The sequence below is a fragment of the Cryptomeria japonica genome, chromosome 2, assembly GCF_030272615.1.
Source record: "Cryptomeria japonica chromosome 2, Sugi_1.0, whole genome shotgun sequence".
Classification (NCBI taxonomy): Eukaryota; Viridiplantae; Streptophyta; class Pinopsida; order Cupressales; family Cupressaceae; genus Cryptomeria; species Cryptomeria japonica.
The window spans coordinates 342,714,550-342,738,155 of NC_081406.1; the positions used below are offsets into that span (position 1 = coordinate 342,714,550).

General features: G+C 36.9%; 1 protein-coding gene across 1 annotated transcript in view; it reads left to right on the top strand.

The window, feature by feature from the left end:
* Positions 1-23,606, top strand: part of LOC131065226 (brefeldin A-inhibited guanine nucleotide-exchange protein 5) — a 133,306-nt gene that overhangs the window by 77,104 nt on the left and 32,596 nt on the right. The window contains exons 31-33 of the mRNA XM_057999679.2: positions 17,042-17,158; positions 23,021-23,157; positions 23,252-23,579. Coding sequence (XP_057855662.2) covers positions 17,042-17,158; positions 23,021-23,157; positions 23,252-23,579 — 582 coding nt within the window. The remainder of the gene's footprint in view (positions 1-17,041; positions 17,159-23,020; positions 23,158-23,251; positions 23,580-23,606) is intronic.

The window sequence follows — 23,606 nt, forward strand, 5'->3', positions numbered from 1 at the left end:
GGAAATCAAATGAAGCAGATCCTTTGGCTGCTCCCTCTAAAGCTCCAAGTACTAACATCAACCTCCTGTCCTTCTCGTCCAAGGTTGTCTTAGATGGTTTGTCAGACTCCCTCTGACTGTTGATTCTTCCTCTTTCAAGAAACTGATCGGCTTCTTCCTCTGGGTTCATCTCCAATATCTCAATGATATTACCCACTTTTCTATCATCTTTGATTTCAAATCTGCCATGCTTCGTAGGGAATGAATGTAGTCAAGCAACAGAGTTTGCGCAACAAAGATGAGAGCATTTCACAACATACGGATCAGGCTGTAAGATATTCCCCCTAACAGCCTCTGGTAAATGCAATGTTCTTCTTCCACTCTTGTTTTCCCAAGTGCAAGCTATAACAGCTAAGAGGGTGGTAACGATTTATCCCTTTATGGTTGTAGCTTTTAGTAACAGCTTTTAACAAAATTCATTAATCCCAAATAGATCGCGCTTCTCTTTGATTACTTTATTAACTTGCATCCTTTCAAGGAATCAAATACTTTAATAAATTACTAACCCTGTCTATTCATTATGCACCTCATCATTATTCAAACTCTTCGTATTTTGTTTTTTAATTAATATAAACACTTTATTTGTTTTGACAAGTCATCAAATTAAAACAAGTGGCAATTCTTTGAGAGTCTTCTTATCAAAACGTGGCTTTACACAAGGTCGCACCCTTTCTTTCTGATTTGACTTTTGATTATCATGAACTAATTAGAGTCTTTACATCCTTAGTCTTTATTGCTCTTCATGAAGTCACACAAGTAGAGTTCCCCAGTAATCTCCTAATTCATTGTAGACTCGATGTTTACCGAAATCTTTGTGCATTGATGCTTTTGAAAGTTCTAACATTAATGTCGACTTTGTAGTCGCTGCCTTTGCAAATACAACTTTTATTGACACTGCTGCAATTTCAAAGTCGCTGATGTCTTTATTATGGTTGCTGTTGTTTCTACATATTAATATGACCATACTGACTGCTCCTTGCATAGTCACTATCCCTTCTTTATTTTGATAGGTAATAATCTTCTATATTATTTGTCGATGCAGATATCTTTTCGACTCTTTACAAGGAGTTGCTATTGTTTTATTGGGTCTATCTTGGTAATCTTCTGGATGTGGAGGTGCCTCTCTGTTTGTTTGGCGATGCCTCTTCATAACTGCACCTTCCCCTAATGTGGATTAATTTGATTACTCCCTTAACAAGTTATTTTCTTTTTGCCAACCGATTTGGGAATGATCTAATAATGTGTAATACAATCTTCTGTATGATACGATTGGGGCAAGATGCATGATTACTGAAATTGTGAAGTCTTACATTCGTAAGACAATTTCATATCATGGTACTGCTGTCAGATCGGGGGCATGACACTGGATCTAGAATTTTTGGAAATATATGATTTTTCTGTATTTATAGTGAAACAACAAATATGATAGTTCCATGGACAAGCTGAATGCTGCTATGGCAGCCTTCACCAGCGCTGTGACAACGGGCAGCAAATAACAGGTCCGTGATCAGCATCTAATGTCCACAGAATTTCTGAAGTGCATAAACTCTGTGATCAGATCTGGAAACTGCAACAAAATGCCAAATCACATTCATTCTTTGTGATTTGTCAATGTCTTCTATGTCAATATAACTTTACTACGCTATCTTCTATGTCATTCTGTACGTAGTCACTCCCCATTAATCTGCCTTTACCATCGCTGTCTTCATATCAACTTGTATTACGCTGCCTTTCGTCAGGATTATTTTAATAGTTTGGACAACTTTCCATCATGTATATAGATCACTGTTATCATTTGTCATAAGGAGGTTCACTGATGTCTGAGAGTCACTTCTTCTTTGCAGTCGATGCCTCACCATTGCATTGAATCAAATCCCGCTAAGTTTCTATTTGATGACACAACATTTGGCACCTTCTTGTATCTCCAATCGCTTTGATCAACTTTGGTAAAGTTGCTAGCATATAAGCATGCTTATCAATAAACATGGGCGCTACTATATTATGAAGCCGTTCTTGAATCGATGTGTCAGGACAATATATCAGTCATACTTCACAAATCGATAGAATCTCTGCCATGTTATGTGTGAGTTATATCCATTACGGTTCAGGTACTGCGAGAATCCTTGATTAGTTTCATCTGTAGGAGCCGCTCTCGAATGCCATTCGAGCAATTTGAAGATCCATATGTCGTGACTAACTACCTGTAGAATATTTTGAAACATCACAGGCTGGTAGGGAACCTGCTCTGATACCATGTTGTTTTTCTGTGCTCATTTAACCACGGGCACTGATTTGCCCTCCCAGCCATAGACAATTCACAATTGTCTCCCCTGAGCACTATATATTCAATCTGCAATTGTATTCCATTGTTATATATATTTTTTGAATGAGATCACACATCTCATTATGTATATGTGAGAGATGTCTATACACCAAGGGTTGCCACTCTTACATGTGGCACCAATTATTACATTATTAATATAATATAATAATTATTGTATTATCATATAATATAATAATTATACATTATAATTAGAATATAATTATATTATCTCATAATAATAATATAAATATAATCGCAACCTTTGTGATATCAATGTCGGCCTGTGGATTTCGACCACAGCTACAATAAAATCAACAACATTTGTGGTCGAATTTGTGTAAGGCTATTTTTTGACAAACATTCTAGTATTTGGAGATATACCTGAAGCCCTTATCCAAATAAGGGTTCATGATCAAGCTATCCAACTCATTCCAAGAAGTCAACAACCCAACATTAAACCCCATTGATATCCATATGTACAAATAAAGTGAGATTGATTTCATGGTCAAGGAAATGATTGAGGTAGGTATCATTCACCATAGTTAAATCATATACTCTTTTGTTGTGATGGCTCAATTCAAAAGAACAATGACTATTATGATCTCTATTAGCTCACTTTTTAGGAGAAGTTTCTATTAGTTTGGTCATCAATTTAGAATTAGAGTAGAGGACATTCGTAAAAATTCTCTCTATATAAATGATGGTCACCATATTTTTTCAATGATATGATATTTGGTCTTTGTTAGCATTTTAGTTTTTACCTTTCAAGACAACACAAAACAAAAGCATTTGAGGTAAAACCTTTCTTCAAATTAGAAGGGGAAGCTCCTTGTCAATAGAACATGGAAACAATTTTTTTTTTGTTGCTTGGGTAAGGAGACAAGGCTCAAAGAAGATGAATTCTTTATATCTTTTCACTTCAGTAAAAAACCTTTAGCAACTAACATGCTCGTGCTCTCTTGATAAAAGTAGAGATTAGATAGCGTGAGCACAACAAAAGACTTGGATTGCAAACACCAATCATGTTTTAGAAAATTGGTCAAATGCATCCCCAAAATGTCCTTGGTATGTGTACACCTCTGAAAGGCCATAGGATGCATTGCCATGTATCATTTGCACCACTAAAACATACCCAACTTTTTTTTGAAACTACATACTTGTGAATAGATAACAATTGATATTGGCTTGTGAACCTTTTCCACCTAGTTAGATAGACATTCGGAAATTATTGGATCCTCCTTTTTAAAAATTCTTCAAGCTTATCTTGATTTAGGTTTCATGAAAATCTCCAAATTCTAGAAATCCTTGTTGCTTCACATTAGAATCTTGAATAATTATTTGTGGTCCCAAGATTACAACCTTATCTTGATTTAGGTTTCATGAAAATCTCCAAATTCTAGAAATCCTTGTGGCTTCACATTGGAATCTTGAATAATTAGTTGTGGTCCCAAGATTACAACCTTATCTTGATTTAGGTTTCATGAAAATCTCCAAATTCTAGAAATCCTTGTGGCTTCACATTGGAATCTTGAATAATTAGTTGTGGTCCCAAGATTACAACTGCTGTAGGCTCCTTAGCTTCTATTTGGATTCAAGTGACTTAACATGGTGAGACTGAGACATTTTCCCCTGCTTTATAATTTAATAGTAGCCTAAACTTTTTTGGAAAAAGGTGTCTCAACCTCGCATTTGTAATGTTCAATTTTAACATTTATAGATGCACTGACTATTTCATCTTTTGTGTATTTTGTCTTCACGTGTAGGCATTTCACTTGGAGATGACATGGGATTCATCTTTAATGGTTTCTGGTCCTCTCATTATGAGGTTGGCACTTTGAGGTGGCATTGATTGGTCTTGTGTCAACATCTTGTGGTGTGTTCAAGGTCATCATGATGGGAGTTACACATGATAGACTTTTATGATGCGCAAGAGAATGTGAGAGGGAGGTTACATTGGAATCTTGACAAGCATTGTGACAAGCTTGGACACTTGTGATGGAACATCTTTGAATGTTTCAATGAGGACAAACTGGGGTGCCTAAGTTTGGCTGATCAAATATGAAAGATTATAATAACGTAAGAAGCATGAAATATGCCAAAAATAGTTGAGGGGACTAAGACCAAGGAGGGGCATTGGAATTTGAACCTAGGGATTTGGGTGGCATATCTCTCATGGTTTTACAAATGGTTTTCCCAAACCATTCATAGTTTCTGATTAGTACTTAATCTATTTATTGTTTGTTTTGAGTTATAGTTAGTTAATTTTGTAGGTATTGTTATGTTGGTGGAATCACTCTAGAATTGTCTGTTGGTGAAACTATTGTGAAGAATTTCTCTCTGTGTATTGTATTCAACTTATATACTAAATTATACTTTGGGTTGCTTTGGAGTGGGTGTTTTCGCTTGAAAGTGTTTTTCCCACATACACTTGTGATATATTGTTTATTTCATATTTGTATGTGTATCTACTTTTTGTAATTGAAAAATAATGAAATTTTCACAACATTCTTCTTAGTAGTTTAGTGTATGAAGTGTTTCTATATTTCAATAGCTTAGTGTAGGAAGTGTTTCTACATACTTTTCCTTCCAACTTTTCGGTACCTAATTTAATAATCCAATTTTGTAGGAGTTTGATTTGTACCAATTGCTAATTGTGCAAGGAGTTTAATTTTTCCCAATTGCTTACTTTGGTTCCTCTAGTGACCAATTGCTCTAGTTACATAATCAACTTTGGTTCATTTTAATGTCTAAAACTCTAAAGTGCTTTTTCCTTTTGAATACCCAATAGCCTAATCAACTCCGTTCTATGTTGGCTTAGTTAATCATATTTAATCATGCCACCATGCACTTGATTACTTGAGTGCAAGTCATTCATTTGGGTAGCCCTTAGTTTGATAAATTTTGTTAAAGGCTTAACTTTGATCACTAGATGCAATTTAATTGTTGTAAGCCTCGTTGGAAGCAATTATATTTTGAACTCAATTTGAATTTAAGGAGCATCCACACGAGAGGAAACTTGATATTTCAATCATGGATTTGGTGCCTTTTAGTAAATACCAAATCATGCATATCCTATGGGTCCCATTGGTAACTGTTATCACAAAAGCTTGCACCCTTGCTTGTAAAATTTATGAATTAGAATTAAAATTTATCTTGTTCTATGTATTATCTGTCACTGAATTGTTGTATAAATCTGATTGCCAACCACGATATACTATATTTGTTTACAGTTGTCTATCACCAATCTGATAGCCACGGTCTATGATTCGTCTCTCTGTTCGATTCGGTCTGACAACAGTTGTTTTGCACGATATATTGTTAGCTGTGATATGATAACGACCAGATATTATTCACCGTGTATGTGTTCTATATTCTGTTTGACCTGAGAGTTGTCCACGATATATAAGTGACGAGGGGGTGACTCTTTCCAAGAGTCGCCACCCTAGGTAAATGCATGAAGGATAGTGACTTTCACATAAGTTGCTTACTAACTAATGTTTGACTAATGCCCGGTCTAATGTCTAATTGGATAATTAAGACAATATACGATATGCAAAATACATCGATTATAATATAAGCATGTTTGCATATTGAACAAGACAAGAATTAAATAGATAATCATAATACAAATAAAATGTGTAAGGCCGATAGGCCATTCACACATTTGGATTGGCTAGAAGGAGACCGACTGACGCTATATTATCAACATTGCTAAGCTATCAACTCAGCAACCTTGTGAAACATGGAAACAACCCCGAAGTGTGGGACCTTGCGCAAGGGGGTTGAATCTCCGGAGAAGGCCGGCTTCCTTCTCACTCCAGGGGTAGGTGTTGAACCAACTCAACACTTTAAAGCTAACTCCTAAGCCTATCCTAACAATTTGCAGAGGTAAAGGGGAGAGAGGATGCTTGAAATGAAAGGAGGTGATGCACCAAGAAGAGATTGTTTCTCTCCCTACCAAAATGGCACAAGGAACCAACTGAAAACCCAAGAGATGCACAACTTTAATTGCATAAGTGACCCAAACGCACATATGGAGGTTAGAATTTGCTAAGTGTCAAGAGGGGAGAAGGATTCCCACAAGTCACACTCAGAAAACAAATTAACACAGCATAGATGGAGAGAAAAGCCACAAGACATACACCTATAATGAAGGTAAGAAAGCATACACAACATACATAGGTTAGGAGGAGGCAAGAATGGTGATTTTCAATTTAATATAAGGCCAAAAGCCAATCTTACAGTTGCAGAAATGCAAAAATAATTACAAGTCTTCAAGAGAAGAGAAGAGCATAAGAAAGCTCAAGGCAGCAGGGAGAGAACCCTTTACAATGAGGCTTAATAGCCTTAAATAGAAAAAGGTTACAATGGTGATCATGACCCCTGCATGTCAGTCTGGAAGTGTAGGGAAGTGCATGCACGTGACTTGTACATGCAAGCAACCTAGCCATACCTCAAAAGGCAATTCTGAGGAAGGTGGATTGACTAACCTTCCAAAGTCAATCATGACAAAAGTCACCAAGCATGGCCCCGTAGCTCCCTTGATGGAAATCGTGCCAAAACATTTAATGCACCCTTGTGGCTCCACTAAAGAAAGTGCACAAGTCACCAAGTTGTCGGAGCATTAAAAGCCTTGATTGCTGATCACGCCATCCGAAAGTGTCGCCAGTCGGAAGGAAGCCCGAAGACTTCGGAAGCTCGGACTCCCGAAGTGAGGAAGACAAGGGAAGGAGCAAGGAACTTCAGAACCTCAGGGTTCCGGAGTTCCAGAGAACTAAAAAAAAGGCTAGGGAAAGAACTTCGGAACCTAAGGGATCTGGATTTCCGGGATGGAGAGAGGAAGAGAAGGAAGGAACTTCGGAACCTCGGGGTTCCGGAGTTCCGAAGGAACTAGGGAGAAAAGGCAAAAGGGGAAGGAACTTCGGAACCTCAGGGTTCCGGCGAACTGCTCAAACGAAGTTCGGAACCTCGGGGTTCCGGAGTTTCGGGATAAAGAAGGAAAGGGCTAAAGAGAGAAGGGGAACTTTGGAACCTTGGGGTTCCGGGGAAAGGAGAAGCTTAAGAGAAGAGGCGAAGGAAAGAAAGGTTAAGAACTTTGGAACCTTGGGGTTCCAAAGTTCTTAAGGGGGAAGAGGGAGAAAAAAGGATGAGGAAAATCGGAACCTCGGGGTTTCGGAGTTCCGGGGAAGAGGGAGAAAAGGCTAAGGAGAGGAGGGGCTAAGATAGGGAAGGAAGGGAACTTCAGAACCTCGGGGTTTCGTGGTTCCGAAGCAGGAAGAAGGAAGGAGACAAGGGCAAAGAACTTCGGAACCTCGGGGTTCCGGAGTTCTGGGAAAAGGAGAAAGAGAGGGCACACCCTCTTAAGGAGAATGGGGCATGTGCATAAGCACTTATGAAAGCAAAACAACCTCTTGTCTAATATTTACATAGTCATCAACACCCTTTTCAGAAGCAGGGCTTGAGATGAATACCATTCACTGGGATTGGAAGAACTTCGCCATCAAGCCTGGAGAGATCAAATGCATTGGCCTCCTTTCAACTAGTGATGACATATGGGCCACTCCAGATAGCATCAAACTTAGAGTGTCGCCCAACTTTGGCTCTGTCTGCATCCCACTTGAGAACTAGATCTCCTTCTTTGAAGACCCTATTAGTCACCTTTTTGTCAAAAACTTTCTTGACTTGCTTTTGACGAGTCTCAAGTGTATGCATAGCCTTACTTCTAACCTCCTCTAGCTCCATCAGCCCTGCTAGCCTTACTGTCATGGCATCATTCTCTATTAATTCCAGCTGATGTGCTAGTTCAAGAGAGGGTAACTCCAGGGAAGTTGGGGTTCTTGCTTCCTTCCCATATACTAGCATGAAAGGGGAGTTACTGATTGCCCTCTTGGGTGTGATCTTGTCAGCCCATAAGGCTGTCTTCAACTTAATATGCCATGCCCTCTGATTGTCTTCAATTTCTCTTTTAACTATCCTGATGAGGTTCTTGTTGGAAGATTCAGCTAAGCCGTTACCCTGAGGGTAATAGTTGGATGATATCTTCAAATATACACCATGCTTAACTGCCCAAGAACTGATTTGGGTTCCAACAAATGCCCTAGCATTGTCTGATATGATGGTGGAGGGAACACCGAATCTTGTCACAATTCCCTTAAGGAATTCCAACACTGAGGCCTCAGTGGAATCCCTCAATGCAACTGCCTCTGTCCACCTAGTGAAGTAATTTGTTGCGGCCAAGATCCACTTACGGCCAACACTAGAAGGTGGGTTTATCATGCCAATGAAGTCTAAACCCCATTGGGCGAACGGTTGATCTGCTTGGATGGGATGAAGTGGTAGGGCAGCTAGTCTTTGCTTCCTAGAGAAGAGAGCACATTTCTTGCAATTATTCACCCATCTATGTGAGTCACTGAATAAGGATGGCCAGTAATAACCAGCCCTCATTATTTTGATAGCCGTAGTCCTTGCAGAGAAGTGGCCCCCTGAAGAGCCATCATGAAATTCCTCTAACAATCTGCTGACTTGGTTTTGGTCGATGCATCTTAGTAAGACTCCATTGGAGTCTTTTCGGAAAAGAGTGCCATTCACTAAGACATAGGGAATGGACTGCAACCTGAAATGCCTTTTTTTGGTCCTGTCCAGACCTTGGGGGTATCTACCTTCCATTAAGAAGGTGGTCATGTCACCTACCCAATTGAATTGAATGTTGTTGCGACCTTTGAAGTAGTCTAAGAAGATGAGATAAGCTGTTCACACAGGCCCCTGCCTCTTACAAGGTTGGTGATCTTGATGTTGATGTCATACTCCATGACCTTGGTTATCCACCCAACCCTCTTCTCATTGATGTCCTTGTTTAGAAGGAAATCTTTGACACCTACATGCGGAACTAAGAGTTGGATCCCGTTGTTAGACAACATATGCCCGAACTTCTTTAATGCCCTTACAACAGTGAGGACCTGCTTCTCTACGTAGCTATACTTAAGGTCATAGTCCTTTAGCCCCTCACTAAAGAAAGCATTAGGTTGCTCCAACTTGTCGTTGTTCAGCTGTGTTAGGATAGCTGAGATATTGGATTCTCCTCTGAAGGTATAGAGGATAAAATCCCTTTCATAATTAGGATTGACGTAGGGGCCTGAGTAATTGCTTGTTTGATCTCTTCGAAACCGGCCTTTCCTCCTTGGTCCAACTGAAAGCCAAGTTTTTCTTCAGCATGGAAGTGGGGAGTTTTACCATGGTGGCAAGGTTGGGAATGAACCTCCTCACAAAGTTGAACCTACCAAGGAAACTTTGCAATCCTTTCTTGTGACTGGGGAGTGGAAGAGAAAGAATAGCCTCCACTCGCTCTGGATCAATGGTCAAACCCTCCTTGGATACGATGTGTCCTAGCAATTTTCCTTGATCAGTAGCAAACACACACTTGCTAGGGTTCAAGGACACACCATACTCCCTGCGTTTCATGAACACCTGCTCAAGATGACCAAGATGGTCAGCTGCATGCTTCGAATAAACAGTTATGTCTTCAAGGTATACAAGCACAAACTTTGCTAATACACCCTTGAAGGCCATGTCCATTGCTCTTTGGAATGTGGCACCTGCATTGGTTAGCCCAAAGGGCATTTTACAATAAGCATAGGTACCCCACTTAGTAGTAAATGCAGTCTTGTATTGGTTTGATTCTTGGACCAAGATCTGATTGTAGCTTGAATACCCATCCAAGAATGAAAATCTTTCTGAGCCACTGACCTTTTGGAGAATCTGCTCCATAGAGGGAAGGGGATAATGATCCTTGAGGGAGGCTCTATTGAGATCCCTAAAGTCTACACATAGCCTGATTTCCCCATTCTTCTTCCTTATAGGGATAAGGTTGGCCAACCAGGAGGAGTGCTTGATAGGGAAGATGATATTGGCTTCTATGAGCTTGGTCAACTCCTTCCTCATTAGTGGCTCAATTTTGGGGTTTATTGGCCTTTGCTCAAAGGAAGTTCGGAACCTCAGGATTCCGGAGTTCCGAGATAGAGAAGGAAAGGGCTAAAGAGAGAAGGGGAACTTCGGAACCTCGGGGTTTCGGAGTTCCGGGAAAAGGAGAAGCTTAAGAGAAGAGGCGAAGGAAAGAAAGGTTAAGAACTTCGGAACCTCGGGGTTCCAGAGATCCGAGGGGGGAAGAGGGAGAAAAAAGGATGAGGAACTTCGGAACCTTGGGTTTCCGTTGTTCCGGGAAGAGGGAGAAAAGGCTAAGGAGAGGAGGGGCTAAGCTAGGGAAAGAAGGGAACTTCGGAACCTCAGGGTTCCGGTGTTCCGGAGCAGGAAGAAGGAAGGAGACAAGGGCAAAGAACTTCGGAACCTCGGGGTTCGGAGTTCTGGGAAAAGGAGAAAGAGAGGGCAAAGAGAAAAGAACTTCGGAACCTCGGGGTTCCGAAGTTCCGGAGTTTCGGGAAAAGGAGAAAGAGAGGGCAAAGAGAAAAGAACTTCGGAACCTCGGGGTTCCGAAGTTCTGGGGAAGAAGAAAAGGCCAAGGGAGTAACTTCCTCCGGACAAGGCAACACTTCACACTTAATGATTCTTCTCTCCTTGATCAACCGGGGCCGCGCTGGTGCATGGAACATATCTTTGATCGGTTTTCACTGATGGACCAAGGGTGTCATAAAATGACAACAGTAACATTGGCATCTATTGGTCCATTGCATTTTGTATGAATTAGTGTTGCAAAAATTGACAAAAACTCTTTTGATTTGCGAGAATTCACGAGTCAAAATGCTAGGTGAGTTATTTGCCCAAAAACTCATCGACGAGTTTTTGGAAAACTTGCTTTGATTTTTTCTTATAAGACTCACAAGTTTTGTATTAAAAACTTGTCCAAATTCATATAATTTATGTTTTCTTGCTTGCAATTAAAATAACGCAATTTTCATTGGTGATAAAGGTTTCAAATGCCTTAATTTGGGTTTGGCGGCAGGGGGAGTGCTCTGAGGGCTGCCCCTTGACCCTCATGAGGGGCACTACCTCTCAACCTCATTGGGGTGTCCACTCCCAATTTGCCATTAGTTATTGGAATCTGTCAAATGAAAATTCTTGCATGTGCCTACTCAGACGTTATCATTGCATGACTTGCCAAAAATCTCGTTAGATGAGGTAACTTTTACATATGACATTGCTAGTGGAAGTGGCATATCAACTCATTTAGAGTTGGAACTTTTTTTTTGGTTTATGGTAAGTATTAAATTCTAATTTTGATTTATATATGATGGAAATTAGTAATATGCTCAACAAATTTAGTAATATGTGTATTTTTTAAGAATATATTTAAATATTTGTGTATATGAAATGTACGATAGAATTGTTGAGTTATTGCAGAGTTTTTCCAAAGTTTTTGCTGGGTTCCGAGTTTTTAAAGTTTTTGGGCCTGGTGAGTTATTGCTGAGTCCGAGTATTTTAAATATGGTATGAATATCCCTTTCAATGAAGTGATATATAACTTGGATGTGATGATTTTTTTAAAAATTGGGGCTAATTTGATAACTCGGGTTTACATCATGCTTGGATAAGCTAACATCATTGATCTGCCTTTTGACTCTTCAAATTCACCCAAAACTTTATTATCACCAATTTCCTAATGGATTAGAGGTTTCATTAAAATTGGGTTGGATCACCTTTTAAATTCCGACCACCACAACGGTTTATGATTAAATGAAATCATGTTACCCTTGGCTGTTGCAAACCTTGACCTGAAAATTTTTGAGTTGAGTGTGAGGTTTGAAACAAGAGTGGTATTTAATTGGGTTTTGAACTCTAGATGTGGCTACTTTATTAATTCCAATTATAACACACTATTCGTGTTACAAGGTGTTAGTTTTACTTTCAGATTAACAATAAACTCAGAAAATAGATGTTTGTTGTTAGGGTTTTCAACTTAGTGAATGACAGAGAGCAAACAAACAAACAGATGAAAATGAGACAAGACAACATTACCTTGGGAAAATCTCCTAGGAGGAAAAACCCAGCAAGAAGAGATCCTCGGATCTGATTATGAATTATACAATATTCAGATTACAACACTTATCTCTTTAGGAGGTCTGAAATGGCCACACTTTAGGGCTGATGTAGATGACTAATCGGTATCAGGTCTGCACCTCAGATCTGCACTTTTGTCTTCATCAACCTGTAACCTGGTCTGCTCTTTTGACGCCTTATTCTTGACAGCAGTTTGCACCTTTCACTGGAGATATTCACACCTAAAGTTTATACCTTGGCAGCAGATGTAGTTCACATTCATGCACAACAGACAACTGACTATTTTCGCTTCAACTTGAGAGCTAATTCGCATGATGAGAGGAAAGATATGATTGTGTTAATGAGGTCAAGTAGTTGTTCATTTATATGAGGCAAGAGGACCTATTTGAGGTTGGCTTGGTACTAATCCCTTTTATTTATTTTATGACTTTTGGTGTATAGGGTCGGCCCTATTAGAGGGAACACGTTTCCCTTAGAGTGGCGCGTGTCTTTTAGTTATAGGGTCGGCCCTATTAGGGGGAACATGTTTCCCTTTAGTGTGGCGTGAGAGGGGAGAGAAGGGCCCAGCCCTTGGCGGATTCCAATGTTGCCTTAAGGCAATTGGAATCCATATCCTACCTAGTTACAATCAACACAAGGGACCTAAATCCCCAAACAAACATTTGGTTGGAAAACAAATGCATGAGCAAAAATTCAATTGAATTTTTTACCTTGAACTCAATAATTAGCGATCGAACTTAAAATAACATTCTTGAATCTTAGGTTGTTTAAAATCTATAAAAACCCTAGATTACTTTTCTTCCATGTTAACTAAACCTAGTTATTCACAAGGGTCACAATTCTTTTCGTCTTGCATGGAAGGTTTATTAAATATGGGTGTAACAGAGATTGTGAATGTGAGAGATTATTTTAGAAACCTATTTATTTGGCAATTAGTTGAGTTTCTCAGTTCCATTAGAAAATACCCTAACTTAGCATCAAATTATAGTTTGTAGAAAGGTTTAACCATTCCCTAGGTTCATTTTAAAGATGAAGGTCATTGCATCCTTGCATGGAAGGATTTTTGGTTTTGAATAATGATAACAAACCTAAGAACAAATTAGAATCTAATTCATTTTGAAGTTATGCACAAGTTAAACCCTAAGATTTTTGTTTATGTTGAGTTGGATGTGGTCATGATAGGTCTAAACATTTACTCTAATTAATTATAGGTGATGTGATTATTGCACCCTTATGAAACTTCTTAGATTTTTAAATGTGGCAAGTGAGATAAATACAATGGAATATTAGAGTCTGGTTTAGTTCAAACCAAATATTTAATCAGATTTCTAGAAGCATTCTAGGGGCACAAACTTAGTCTAGGTAAGATTTTCCATGGAGTTTAACTCAAACTTGGGTTAATTACTTATTGAGAATTTTAGACAAAAAATGTGAACAATTTTTTTAAAGGTTTCTAGTGATTTGATCATCCTAAGATTTAATACATTAAGTTTATACATTATTGGATTTGTACAATATGTGGTTGACTTTGCGGATGTCTACACATCATAAACAAACTCAAAAGAACTTCAAGTCTCTTTCATCATCTTCAGTTAGAAAATGGTTACTTGAAACTTTTCCAACTATTGGTAACTGGGCAAGGTTAATTAAATGTCTAGTCGATTGATCTGTATGATTTGGCTATAATGAATTAGTAGCGAAGTATATAGTGGACATGAAAGCTTGAATTTATGTATAGTTTTGGGTATAATCCAATCACATAGACCTTTTTAATTTTGTTTGAAGGCAATCAAAGGGGTTGCTTCCCTCCATTCTAGCTTCCCAAGGGAGAGCTCACTAAGAAGATTTGAAGGAAAGATTTACTTGCATCCTAGAAGCAACAAATCTGATCTAGAGTGTCATTTGAGGTAGCCTATCATAGGTCATATTAGCATAGAGTGATGTAGCATAGGTTTTACAAATTTGAGTTACTGAGACCAAATTGTGGAATTGGATTGAACCCAACTCAATGGTGAGCATAATACATAAATCCAACTTCCATCAATTGTTTAAGCACTCAACTAGTTAAAAATGACTTTAGACAGAGAGAATTTTCTCGGCTTGATTTAGGATCCTAGTCCTTAACCACAACTTCAATTAATATGCTTCTTGGCTTGCACAAGTTATTGGTAGAGGATTCAATTGAAGCACCATAACAAAATGTGAGGTAAACTTATTGCTTGTGAGTTTTCATTATAGGGCAGCAAATGATTTCGACTGCAACTAATTAGCTTAGAAGAGTTAAATCAATTAGAATTTTACTTGCTTGTTTTTGGTAATTGATGCAGTCTTGTTTAGTAATAGAGCATTATTAGGCACCTTCTTATAAAGTTTGAATTCATTCTGAAACCCAATAGACAAATTGCAACAATTTAATCAAACCATAATCAATTAATTTTTTATTCGTCATACAACTCAGGCGAATATTGAAGGTATAGTAGAGAGATTTAATCTTTACACTTCTTAGGTCATAGATTTAAATTAGGAATTCATTCAAGAATAACCTTAATAGGGATAAGATTAAAATTGATCACTATCTATAGATTTTATGGCCTAGAGTACTTAGGTGTATAATAAAATCTATCTTGGACATTGTTCATTTGGAACTCAAGGATGTTATGGTAGTTGTGATCTACTTGGCAACATACACCTGTCACTTTACATGCAAAGTGAAGTAGATTATAGAATATCATAATATAAAATTATCTGATTCAAAATCTAATATATAATAACTATGTTATTGAATTATTCTAGTGTCTTTTTATAATGGTCTATTCAAAATGTCTGCTAGTTCAAGTTTTGTGGGCCTAGATGCAAATAGATATTATAAATATAATAAAGCATCACTGTCATATTGGTATAAGAGTTCATATAGTCAACTGAAGTCTCATCTATGTGCTATGACTTGCCATGGAATCAAAATTTGTCAAGGGCCAAGCAAGAATGGGTTGCCAAAGGAGTAAATTATGGCTTATATTAAAGAACAAGAAGTAGTTGATTGTGTGAGTGAGAGAAAAATTTATCATTCTTTAATGAAGAAAGGATCACAAAAGCCACTTATAGAGGCTCCTTCAATAGTGGCTGCCCCAAATCCGTTCTTGGAAACACTATCTTTGCAAGAAGATGGCTTCTTTCTTTCTTGCTAAGGAGGCCCATTGGATGAGGCTTTTCAACATGAGGTAAGGGACAATGTAGATTGAATGCATTGCACATTGCATTTGTGGCAATGGCTGTCCTTTCAATCTAGTGAGATCACAAAGTGCTGGTGACCATCGGTCAAACATCTTTAGCTCACATAGGTCATTGCCGATCGGTATGAGAAAAATCACAGCACGTTATTGGCAATTTTTTTTTAATGTTGTAGATACCATACTGAAACTAGTTAGGGATTTATGAATTGACACAAGAGAGTCCATTATTGATGTATCAAAAGATTGTAAAACGATCTTAAATAAATGTAATTGCAGTGTACTCTAAAGGGGCAATGTTTTTAAAGGCATTTGATTGAGGGGCAAGTGAATGATAAAAGCTTCATTTCCAAAATCCTTATCGAGTCCGTGGAAATGGTGGGTGCTAAAAATGTTGTCCAAATCATAATGGACCATGTAGATAAATGTAGGGAAGTAGGTGCTTTTGTTGAGTAAAGGTATGTACACATGTTTTGGACACCATGTGTTGTCCACTCCCATAACTTGATGATGCAAGATATTGGCACTCAGATAGAGTGGGTGAAAGAAATATACATTGAGGGTGAGGAGATTTACATCTTCATGACAAACAAGATCTATACGTTTTTGACAAACCGTCATATGCCACAAGGCATCTTTAGGTCTCCAATTTGAAGTTGTTGAAGGTAATTCTATGAAATACATTGAGAGATATCAGTATCAAGGTGACTATATTTTATTTGTAACATAGATTAGATAGGCATGTTGAAAGTGATATCTCTTGGAATCTTTTAAGATGCATTTAAGATATCTATGCTAGTATAATATATTTGAGAAATTTCTGTGTAAAAACCTCCAACTTTTAAGGGAGGCTTCTAGATGTTAAGAAACATCTTTTGAGGTCTCTTGATGTCTAGAGATGTACCCATACATGTTTCTGAGATGGGCACACATTTCCAATCTGAGAGATAAGTACCAGAGTAAGGGTATGAGTTCCTGTGTAACAATCATGTTGTTTTGATATTGATGGTGACAGATTTTTGGTGATGTCTTGTATTTGTACTATTTTCTTGAACTTAGATGCAGATAATTACTTTTGGTTATTATATTGTTCTATTAGGTCTTGTTAATTACTTTAGACAATGTCAAACTAGTTTTGTCTCTTCCACTGATTGCTTTTGGATGCTCATGAACTTGTAAATGAATTCTGTGGTGTTCTGAAGACCCTATGCAGGGTTCTGAATAATGTGATTTATGCCAATATAATACAAAAAATATTAGTCAATTACTCGCTATAAAAAACTTTAGAGCATATATTTTGTAGAAATTTAAAAGGAGAAGGAATTTTGTTCATATGAACCATAAAAGTGTTTAGCTATGCATTGATGTGTTTCTGTTTATAATTATATTTGAAGTTATATTTATAGTTTCCCCACCTTGCTAATTTGATAGTATATAATGGCAGGTATCTGACAATGGAGATTCAATACCTGCTGAGATTGAAGAAAGTGCTTTATTGAAATCTATCAGAGGGAAATGCATTACACAACTATTGTTACTAGGTGCTCTCGATTGTATCCAGGTAAAAGATGATACCAAACTGTTTATTACACAACTTTTTTTGCCTTAAATTGTCATGTAGTATCTTGTCTTCAATGTTGTCTATCAAAATTTACTTTTCTGATCTTTGTTTTTAGAGTGAAACTATACATAATGTCGTAATCCACAGGAAGGTGTCTAAGCTGGTAAATTATGCATCCAGTTATGATCCTCGCTACCCTGTCTGAGATTATTTTTCTGAACTTTAGCTTTAGAGATACAGAATACGCTATGCCATAATCCAAAGGAAAGGAAGTCATATCTATACTAGTTTATTCTTCATCCAATGTTGATCCTCACCAATCCTTTCTCTTTTGTGAGTCATTTTTATACATCTTATATTCGAAACTTACCTTATATCTGTGAAGGATGGAAATTGTTTGTGGTGGTTTTGAGTCCTTGGAATTTTTCTGTATCAAGGATGGAAAAGGTAATGGAAGCACTTCAAGAAACTCCTCAGAGACAGAAATTGTGGAAACCTTTTTGGCTCAGCTAACAATTTCATTTTATATCTAAACTTTAGGAAAATTATGTAAGGGATGGTTGGAAGTTCCATATGTTTTGGACATTTTTGTGTTATTTTCCAATTTTTAAATTATCCTAATGATGTAACCCTATCTTCTGTAATGACCAAACCACTAGACAAGAATTTTGAAAAAATAGCCAAATAGTGAAAGATCACTGAATAAGGATTTTATGTAAGTTATATTGATCTAAATCCCCCACAGTTTGCTACTTGACAATTTGTGATTTTTTTATGGTTTATAACTTTTTCATTTTATGGCCAACAGCTAATCCCATGCCAGGTCGATGACTAATTTGGAGATTAATAAATGCCTGCTTTGTGGAGATCCCTCATGATGGTTTGTCCTCTAAACAAAGCTAAAAATAAAAAGCTTTAATTCCTCCACCTTAATTGTTGCACCACCAATATTTTCCAAGAACTAAAAGCCAACAGTAGTTTTGAAAAAAATGTAGTACTTCATTTTGCCGTTTTTTAAATAAAAAATAAATAACTGTTTTGGCTTGAGCAAGGTTTGAACTTGCAACCTGCGTTAGCCGATTTGATGCCTTTACTGTTGTGCTAAGGCTGCTGCTTGGATATGATATGGGGGACACACATATTTAAAAACTGGATCTAGAGTTTACTGCTCTATTTTCATCCAATTGTTGGTTAGAAGTCACTTTCCCAACTAACAATGAGGTGCTATCCAATGTGCCGCAATTGATCATTTTTTATTATGAAATTTGAATTTGATTATATGGGGGGGCATTTGTTGTCGAAATTGTGACTCAAATTTGGGTGCTTTGATGCTTGAACTAGAAAAGGTGCAAAATTGTGACCCCCTTAATATTTTGCATTGAATCCATTATAGAAGAAAGAAATTTTGAAAATGGCAGGTCTAATTCAACTTATAGGTGTTTCTGAAATGCCTTTTTGAGTCTGACAACTTTATGATACAGTGGAAAACCCAAGAATATTTGTTCATTAGAACCTTCTTTTAGAGGAGAATAACCCATAGAAATATGTTTTTAAATTAGTCTTTATGTTCTACAACTAGAGCATGTTTCAAAAAGCCCAAAACTTCTAGGGTCGAAATTGTGGCGATTCCAGAACAGAATTTTGACAATGGAGCTCCTTTAGAAAGCTGTCATGAATACAAATTACAAACACCCACCAATTAGAATTTTGAAATAATTCACCACTTGTCTGCATCAGTCAGCAACTTTTCATGCCTTCACATTCATGAACAAATTCACTTCAGAGTAGGAATGCCTGCATAATTGCTGTGATGAATTTTACAGATGTATGTATTTGAGTTTCTGTTCATACTTCATATCTTACTGGATCAATAAGAGTTAGGCACCCACTTTTTATAGGGTGCATAGTGCTTTGATATTGATGACATATTGGGATATTTATTTATATCCATAAAGGCATCGATAGCACCCAAGTTGTTGAATTGGGTATGGGTACTGGGTATGATATGCTGGTATGAGGAAAAAATTGGGGGCTGAGTACATTTTTGATACGTTCATACAAAACATATAAAAATCATAAATAATAAAAATATAGCTATGCATATTTGCAGCCCAAAAATAGGAATTACGTTCAGAGTACCACATATCATACATATGTGAAATAAAACTACCATAAAAATTACAAATAAATATACTAATTCAATATCAATTTAAATAAACAATAAATTAATAAATGTTTTAATAAATAAACATTTGTTCATCTATTTTAACTGAAAGAATTGAATATTATTTTTAGTAGTGGTTTGCTAGCTCATTCTTAAATTATGATTTTACTTCCTATTGTTTTTAGTGTTTAGTTGATCATACAACTTTATGGCATATTTTTGTAGAATGTCCTTAAATAGCTCTACTCTAAACTTTTCATCCTTAATGTTGCTTCACCTTCCCATAACATTCCCCATTCAAACAATTTTTTGTTTGATATTCATCCTTTTTGGCTTCAAATCTTTTAGATTTGATAGCAAAAAGTTCTTTCATTAGATATTTTTGCCAATCAAAATGGGTTTGTTGAGTTTTGCCAAGTCATGAATTTTTAAATTATGGAATAAAAGATGCTGAGCAAAATCAATACTTACAATTGAAAAGTATATTGGGAGGTAAAATTGATATGCTACAAGATCAAATATGACTACTAAGATGTTTGATAAAGTAGTCCAACTCGGATCTTGACATTTGGTGCTGAAAATATTGAATGGCCCAATTGGTTTTTCTTTACTAAGTGGATGAAGGTGTGTGTTTTCCAATTTTGTTTAGATTAGATGAACTGCCAACCTATTGATGCAAACTTAGAGAATTAGAGTTACAAAATTCTAACTGAACTTGAAAATTAATACTGTTTTTTTTTAATATTTTGTTGCCTTCTCACTATTGGGTTGCCTCCATATCAGAGATCCAGGACTTGCCAAGACTCAGCAAGTCCCAAGCCAGGTGACCCCGGGTGAGTCCTAGGGGCCCAGACTCGGACTCGTTCAAGTCTTGGGCGAGTCCAAGGACTTGCAGACTTGGCTTGGACCCGAGAAGTCCTTATGCCTAGACTCAGCCATATTCAATTTTTTAAAAATGACAAAAATGGACATTTTTTGACATTTTTCTCTAAAATTGGGTTTTCTCACATCTAATACCTTGTGTGGATCACTCAAGCTATGGATCATGTCTTTAGTGGCGAGGACCTTGATTGGGTCGACCAAGCAAATAGAGAGGCTGAGGTTGTAGCCATGGCAGAGGAGGAGGTTAGAGCACGAGCATACACATGCATAGTTGATGCTGGTGAGGGTGGCATGGAGTCACAGATAGATACTATGGTTGCTGAATCATCCAGGACCTACCTTAGATGCCTTCGTAGGAGGGATGCAGGCTCCTTTGAGTCATATACTTATAGTTATTGTTTTGATATTTGTGTGGAACATTTGATGTCATGGATTTTATATTCCATGAGTTTTGTATACATTTGACAATATTTATATATCTAAGTATGCTATTTCCTTCAGCTACAATTTGCATTTATGCTTATGTGATCGATGTATACTTGTGTATGTGATCAAATTAGATTCTATTTGATGATGTTATTGTGCCTTTAAGGTTTAGTAAATAAAGGGTGTATGAAACAATTTTTAAATCCTTAAAAATCTCTAAATTTTTGCGGTTTTTCACTTTGCCGAGTCCTGTTGAGTCTGCGCCGAGTTTTTTTTGTTGAGTTTGCGCCGAGTTTTTTTGCTGAGTCTTGAGTCGATTCACCCTTGCTGAGTCTGAGTCCCATTTCTATGCTCCGTATAGACCAAATTTGGCTGATGACCATGCTAGAAAGTGCCTTGCAAATATTCACAAGTTATTTTAAGATGATTACGAGGAAGGTGAATCCAGTCTTAACAACTAAGTCTAAAATTGAAAAAAAATAAAATATTGTAACACAGAAGAAAACATTAGTTAAATTCTAAAAAATAAATTACCTAAGTGAATAAACTCTAGGACATGTAGTGCTTGATGATGAACATTTGTATCTCTTTATCTTCAACATACACCTATTTGATTCAATCAATCTTGTTGACCATCTTTTGTAGTGCTAGGTTGGGTGAGTGGATAGCATAAGGTATCCCAAAAACGTGTGAATAACATGCCTCGATCAAAGTTCTAGCTTCTTTACAATTTTTTGTGTTGTCCATTATGACCTAGACAACACTATTAGGATTCACTTCCTCAATGACCCTTATAATGATGTCAGCAATAATTGTGTATCCTTTATCTTCCCTCCATAATTCACAACTTTCAAAAACATTGCCCTTTAAAGGGACATTGCAATCACATTAATCAAGAGCCATTTTTTAGCCTCCTTCACTTCATCGAGAAGGATTGATTTTTTTGTCATGAATCTTTAACAAGTTTCACCTCCTTTGAAAGTAAGTGCTATGCAACTTCTCTTAAGTTGGGCCCTTGTACCCTTTTTGGAACCTAATTAATTTTACTCACCATTTCTTGCTAATATGGTGAGCAAACAACATTGAAAGGACTATTTGCATAAATGCATCTTGCAATGTGTGATTGACAATATCTCAAGATTCATTTTGAAATGCCTTTGTTTTTCTATGTGAAGTGGGTTTTTCTTGATTCATGGCTGAAAATGAACAGCTCTCTACCATAGCTTCAAGAATATATGAGAAGGGAGGGGTGTCACTGACCAAGATCCGTTCGTTGCTAAAGGATAACTTGTTCTTTAAGCAATTGCTTCATTTACTTGCTTTTGCTCTGTAACATATTCTACTAATTTAGATATTGGATGGATAGACAAGTTTTGATGCCAATTGCAGGTATCAAACGGACTTCCAACTAAGCGAGCTTATATAATCACCCACTGCAAACGCAAACATATCCCCCATCACTTGGAACATAAGAGTATCATGTCAACACACTTCTCTAGTGCTGAACTTAAGTTTGTTTTGAAGTGGGGTTGACTTATGGTGATAGAAGTAGTTACCATTGTAATCCATATGGCAAGAAGTTTGGAAGAGAACACATTTTGAACAAACAAAAACAAAAAGGTATCTATCCTATCTCATTTGATATCTTCTAATAAAAGATTGAAAATAAAACAAGAAAAATGAAAACAAAAAAACAAAACAAGAGAGTTTGTCAATCCAACCACTTTGGAAGCTTAAATGGTAAATGGTCTATTTGTGTAATGATAAGCAATGATGAAACTTTTAGGGTTAGCACTCATACTTTTATGTTTTTTAGTCAACTTCTAAGTCAAGAGAAAAATAAATAAATAAATAAATAAATAGGATCTTTTTCAGATAGGTTAAACCAGTTCTGTCCGGGTCCTGGAAAATGAACTCGACTTGGACGGCCCCATAGGGGATCTGGACCTGGACCTGGACCTGGATCTGGATCTGGGGGTTTTTATGGATGAATCATGAAACAGTAACGCAGTACCTTCTTGTTATATGCTAGTTAGCTTTCACTTCATTTGTTATATGAATATCAAACTTTTTCCTTTTTTCAATTTTAATATGATTTTCATCTTCAAATAACTATTTTTGATGATGATTCTCTTATCATATAATAAAGATATGTTGTTAATGATGCAAATTGTTTTTTCCTAGCTTTTTGGTATATCCTTTCTTGAATTCACGTTCCTTATTTGTAGATAACAAATTCCAGAAAAGTATGTCAGATTTAATATAAACTGATAGTGTATCTTATTCCAACCTGTTAAAGTTATCTGATATCAGTGCTAATGCGACTGGTTCTTCCATTCACTATTAAGATTATTAAGTAAAAAATTCTTGGTGGTATTTATGTTTTGCAGAAAAATCATTGGAACAGATTATGGCCCTCTCACAAGACATTAATAATGGACATATTGTTGTCAATTATGGATTTTGCTGCTTCTTACAATTCATATGCAAATCTTCGGATACGTATGCATCAGATTCCAGCTGACAGGCAAGGACTGGTTCTCTTATTGATAACATTTTACAGTGGTTTCTTTACTTACAACACAGGATTTACCATGATGTACTTGTATGGTTTTGAACAGACTTCCTGTTAATATCCTGCGTCAGGAAATTGAAGGAACTCGCATTTATTTGGAAGTATTACTTAAGGCTACTACACAGCTCAATGCAGATGATGAAGAAGAATTATCAAATACTATATCAAATGAAGATGAAGCATCTGCAGTCAAAGTTTCCAATTATGAAATGAAAGCAGAGGAGCTGAAACTACAAGAAATTGCTGAACAAAAACTAGTCTCTTTTTGTGGGCAGGTTTTGACAGAGACATCCAGTCTCCAACCTGGTGCTGGAGAGGCTGTCGATGCTGATGTTCATCGTGTTCTTGTTCTACGTGCCCCAATCATTGTTAAAGTAAGTAATTGTCTCTTGTTGTCGTTA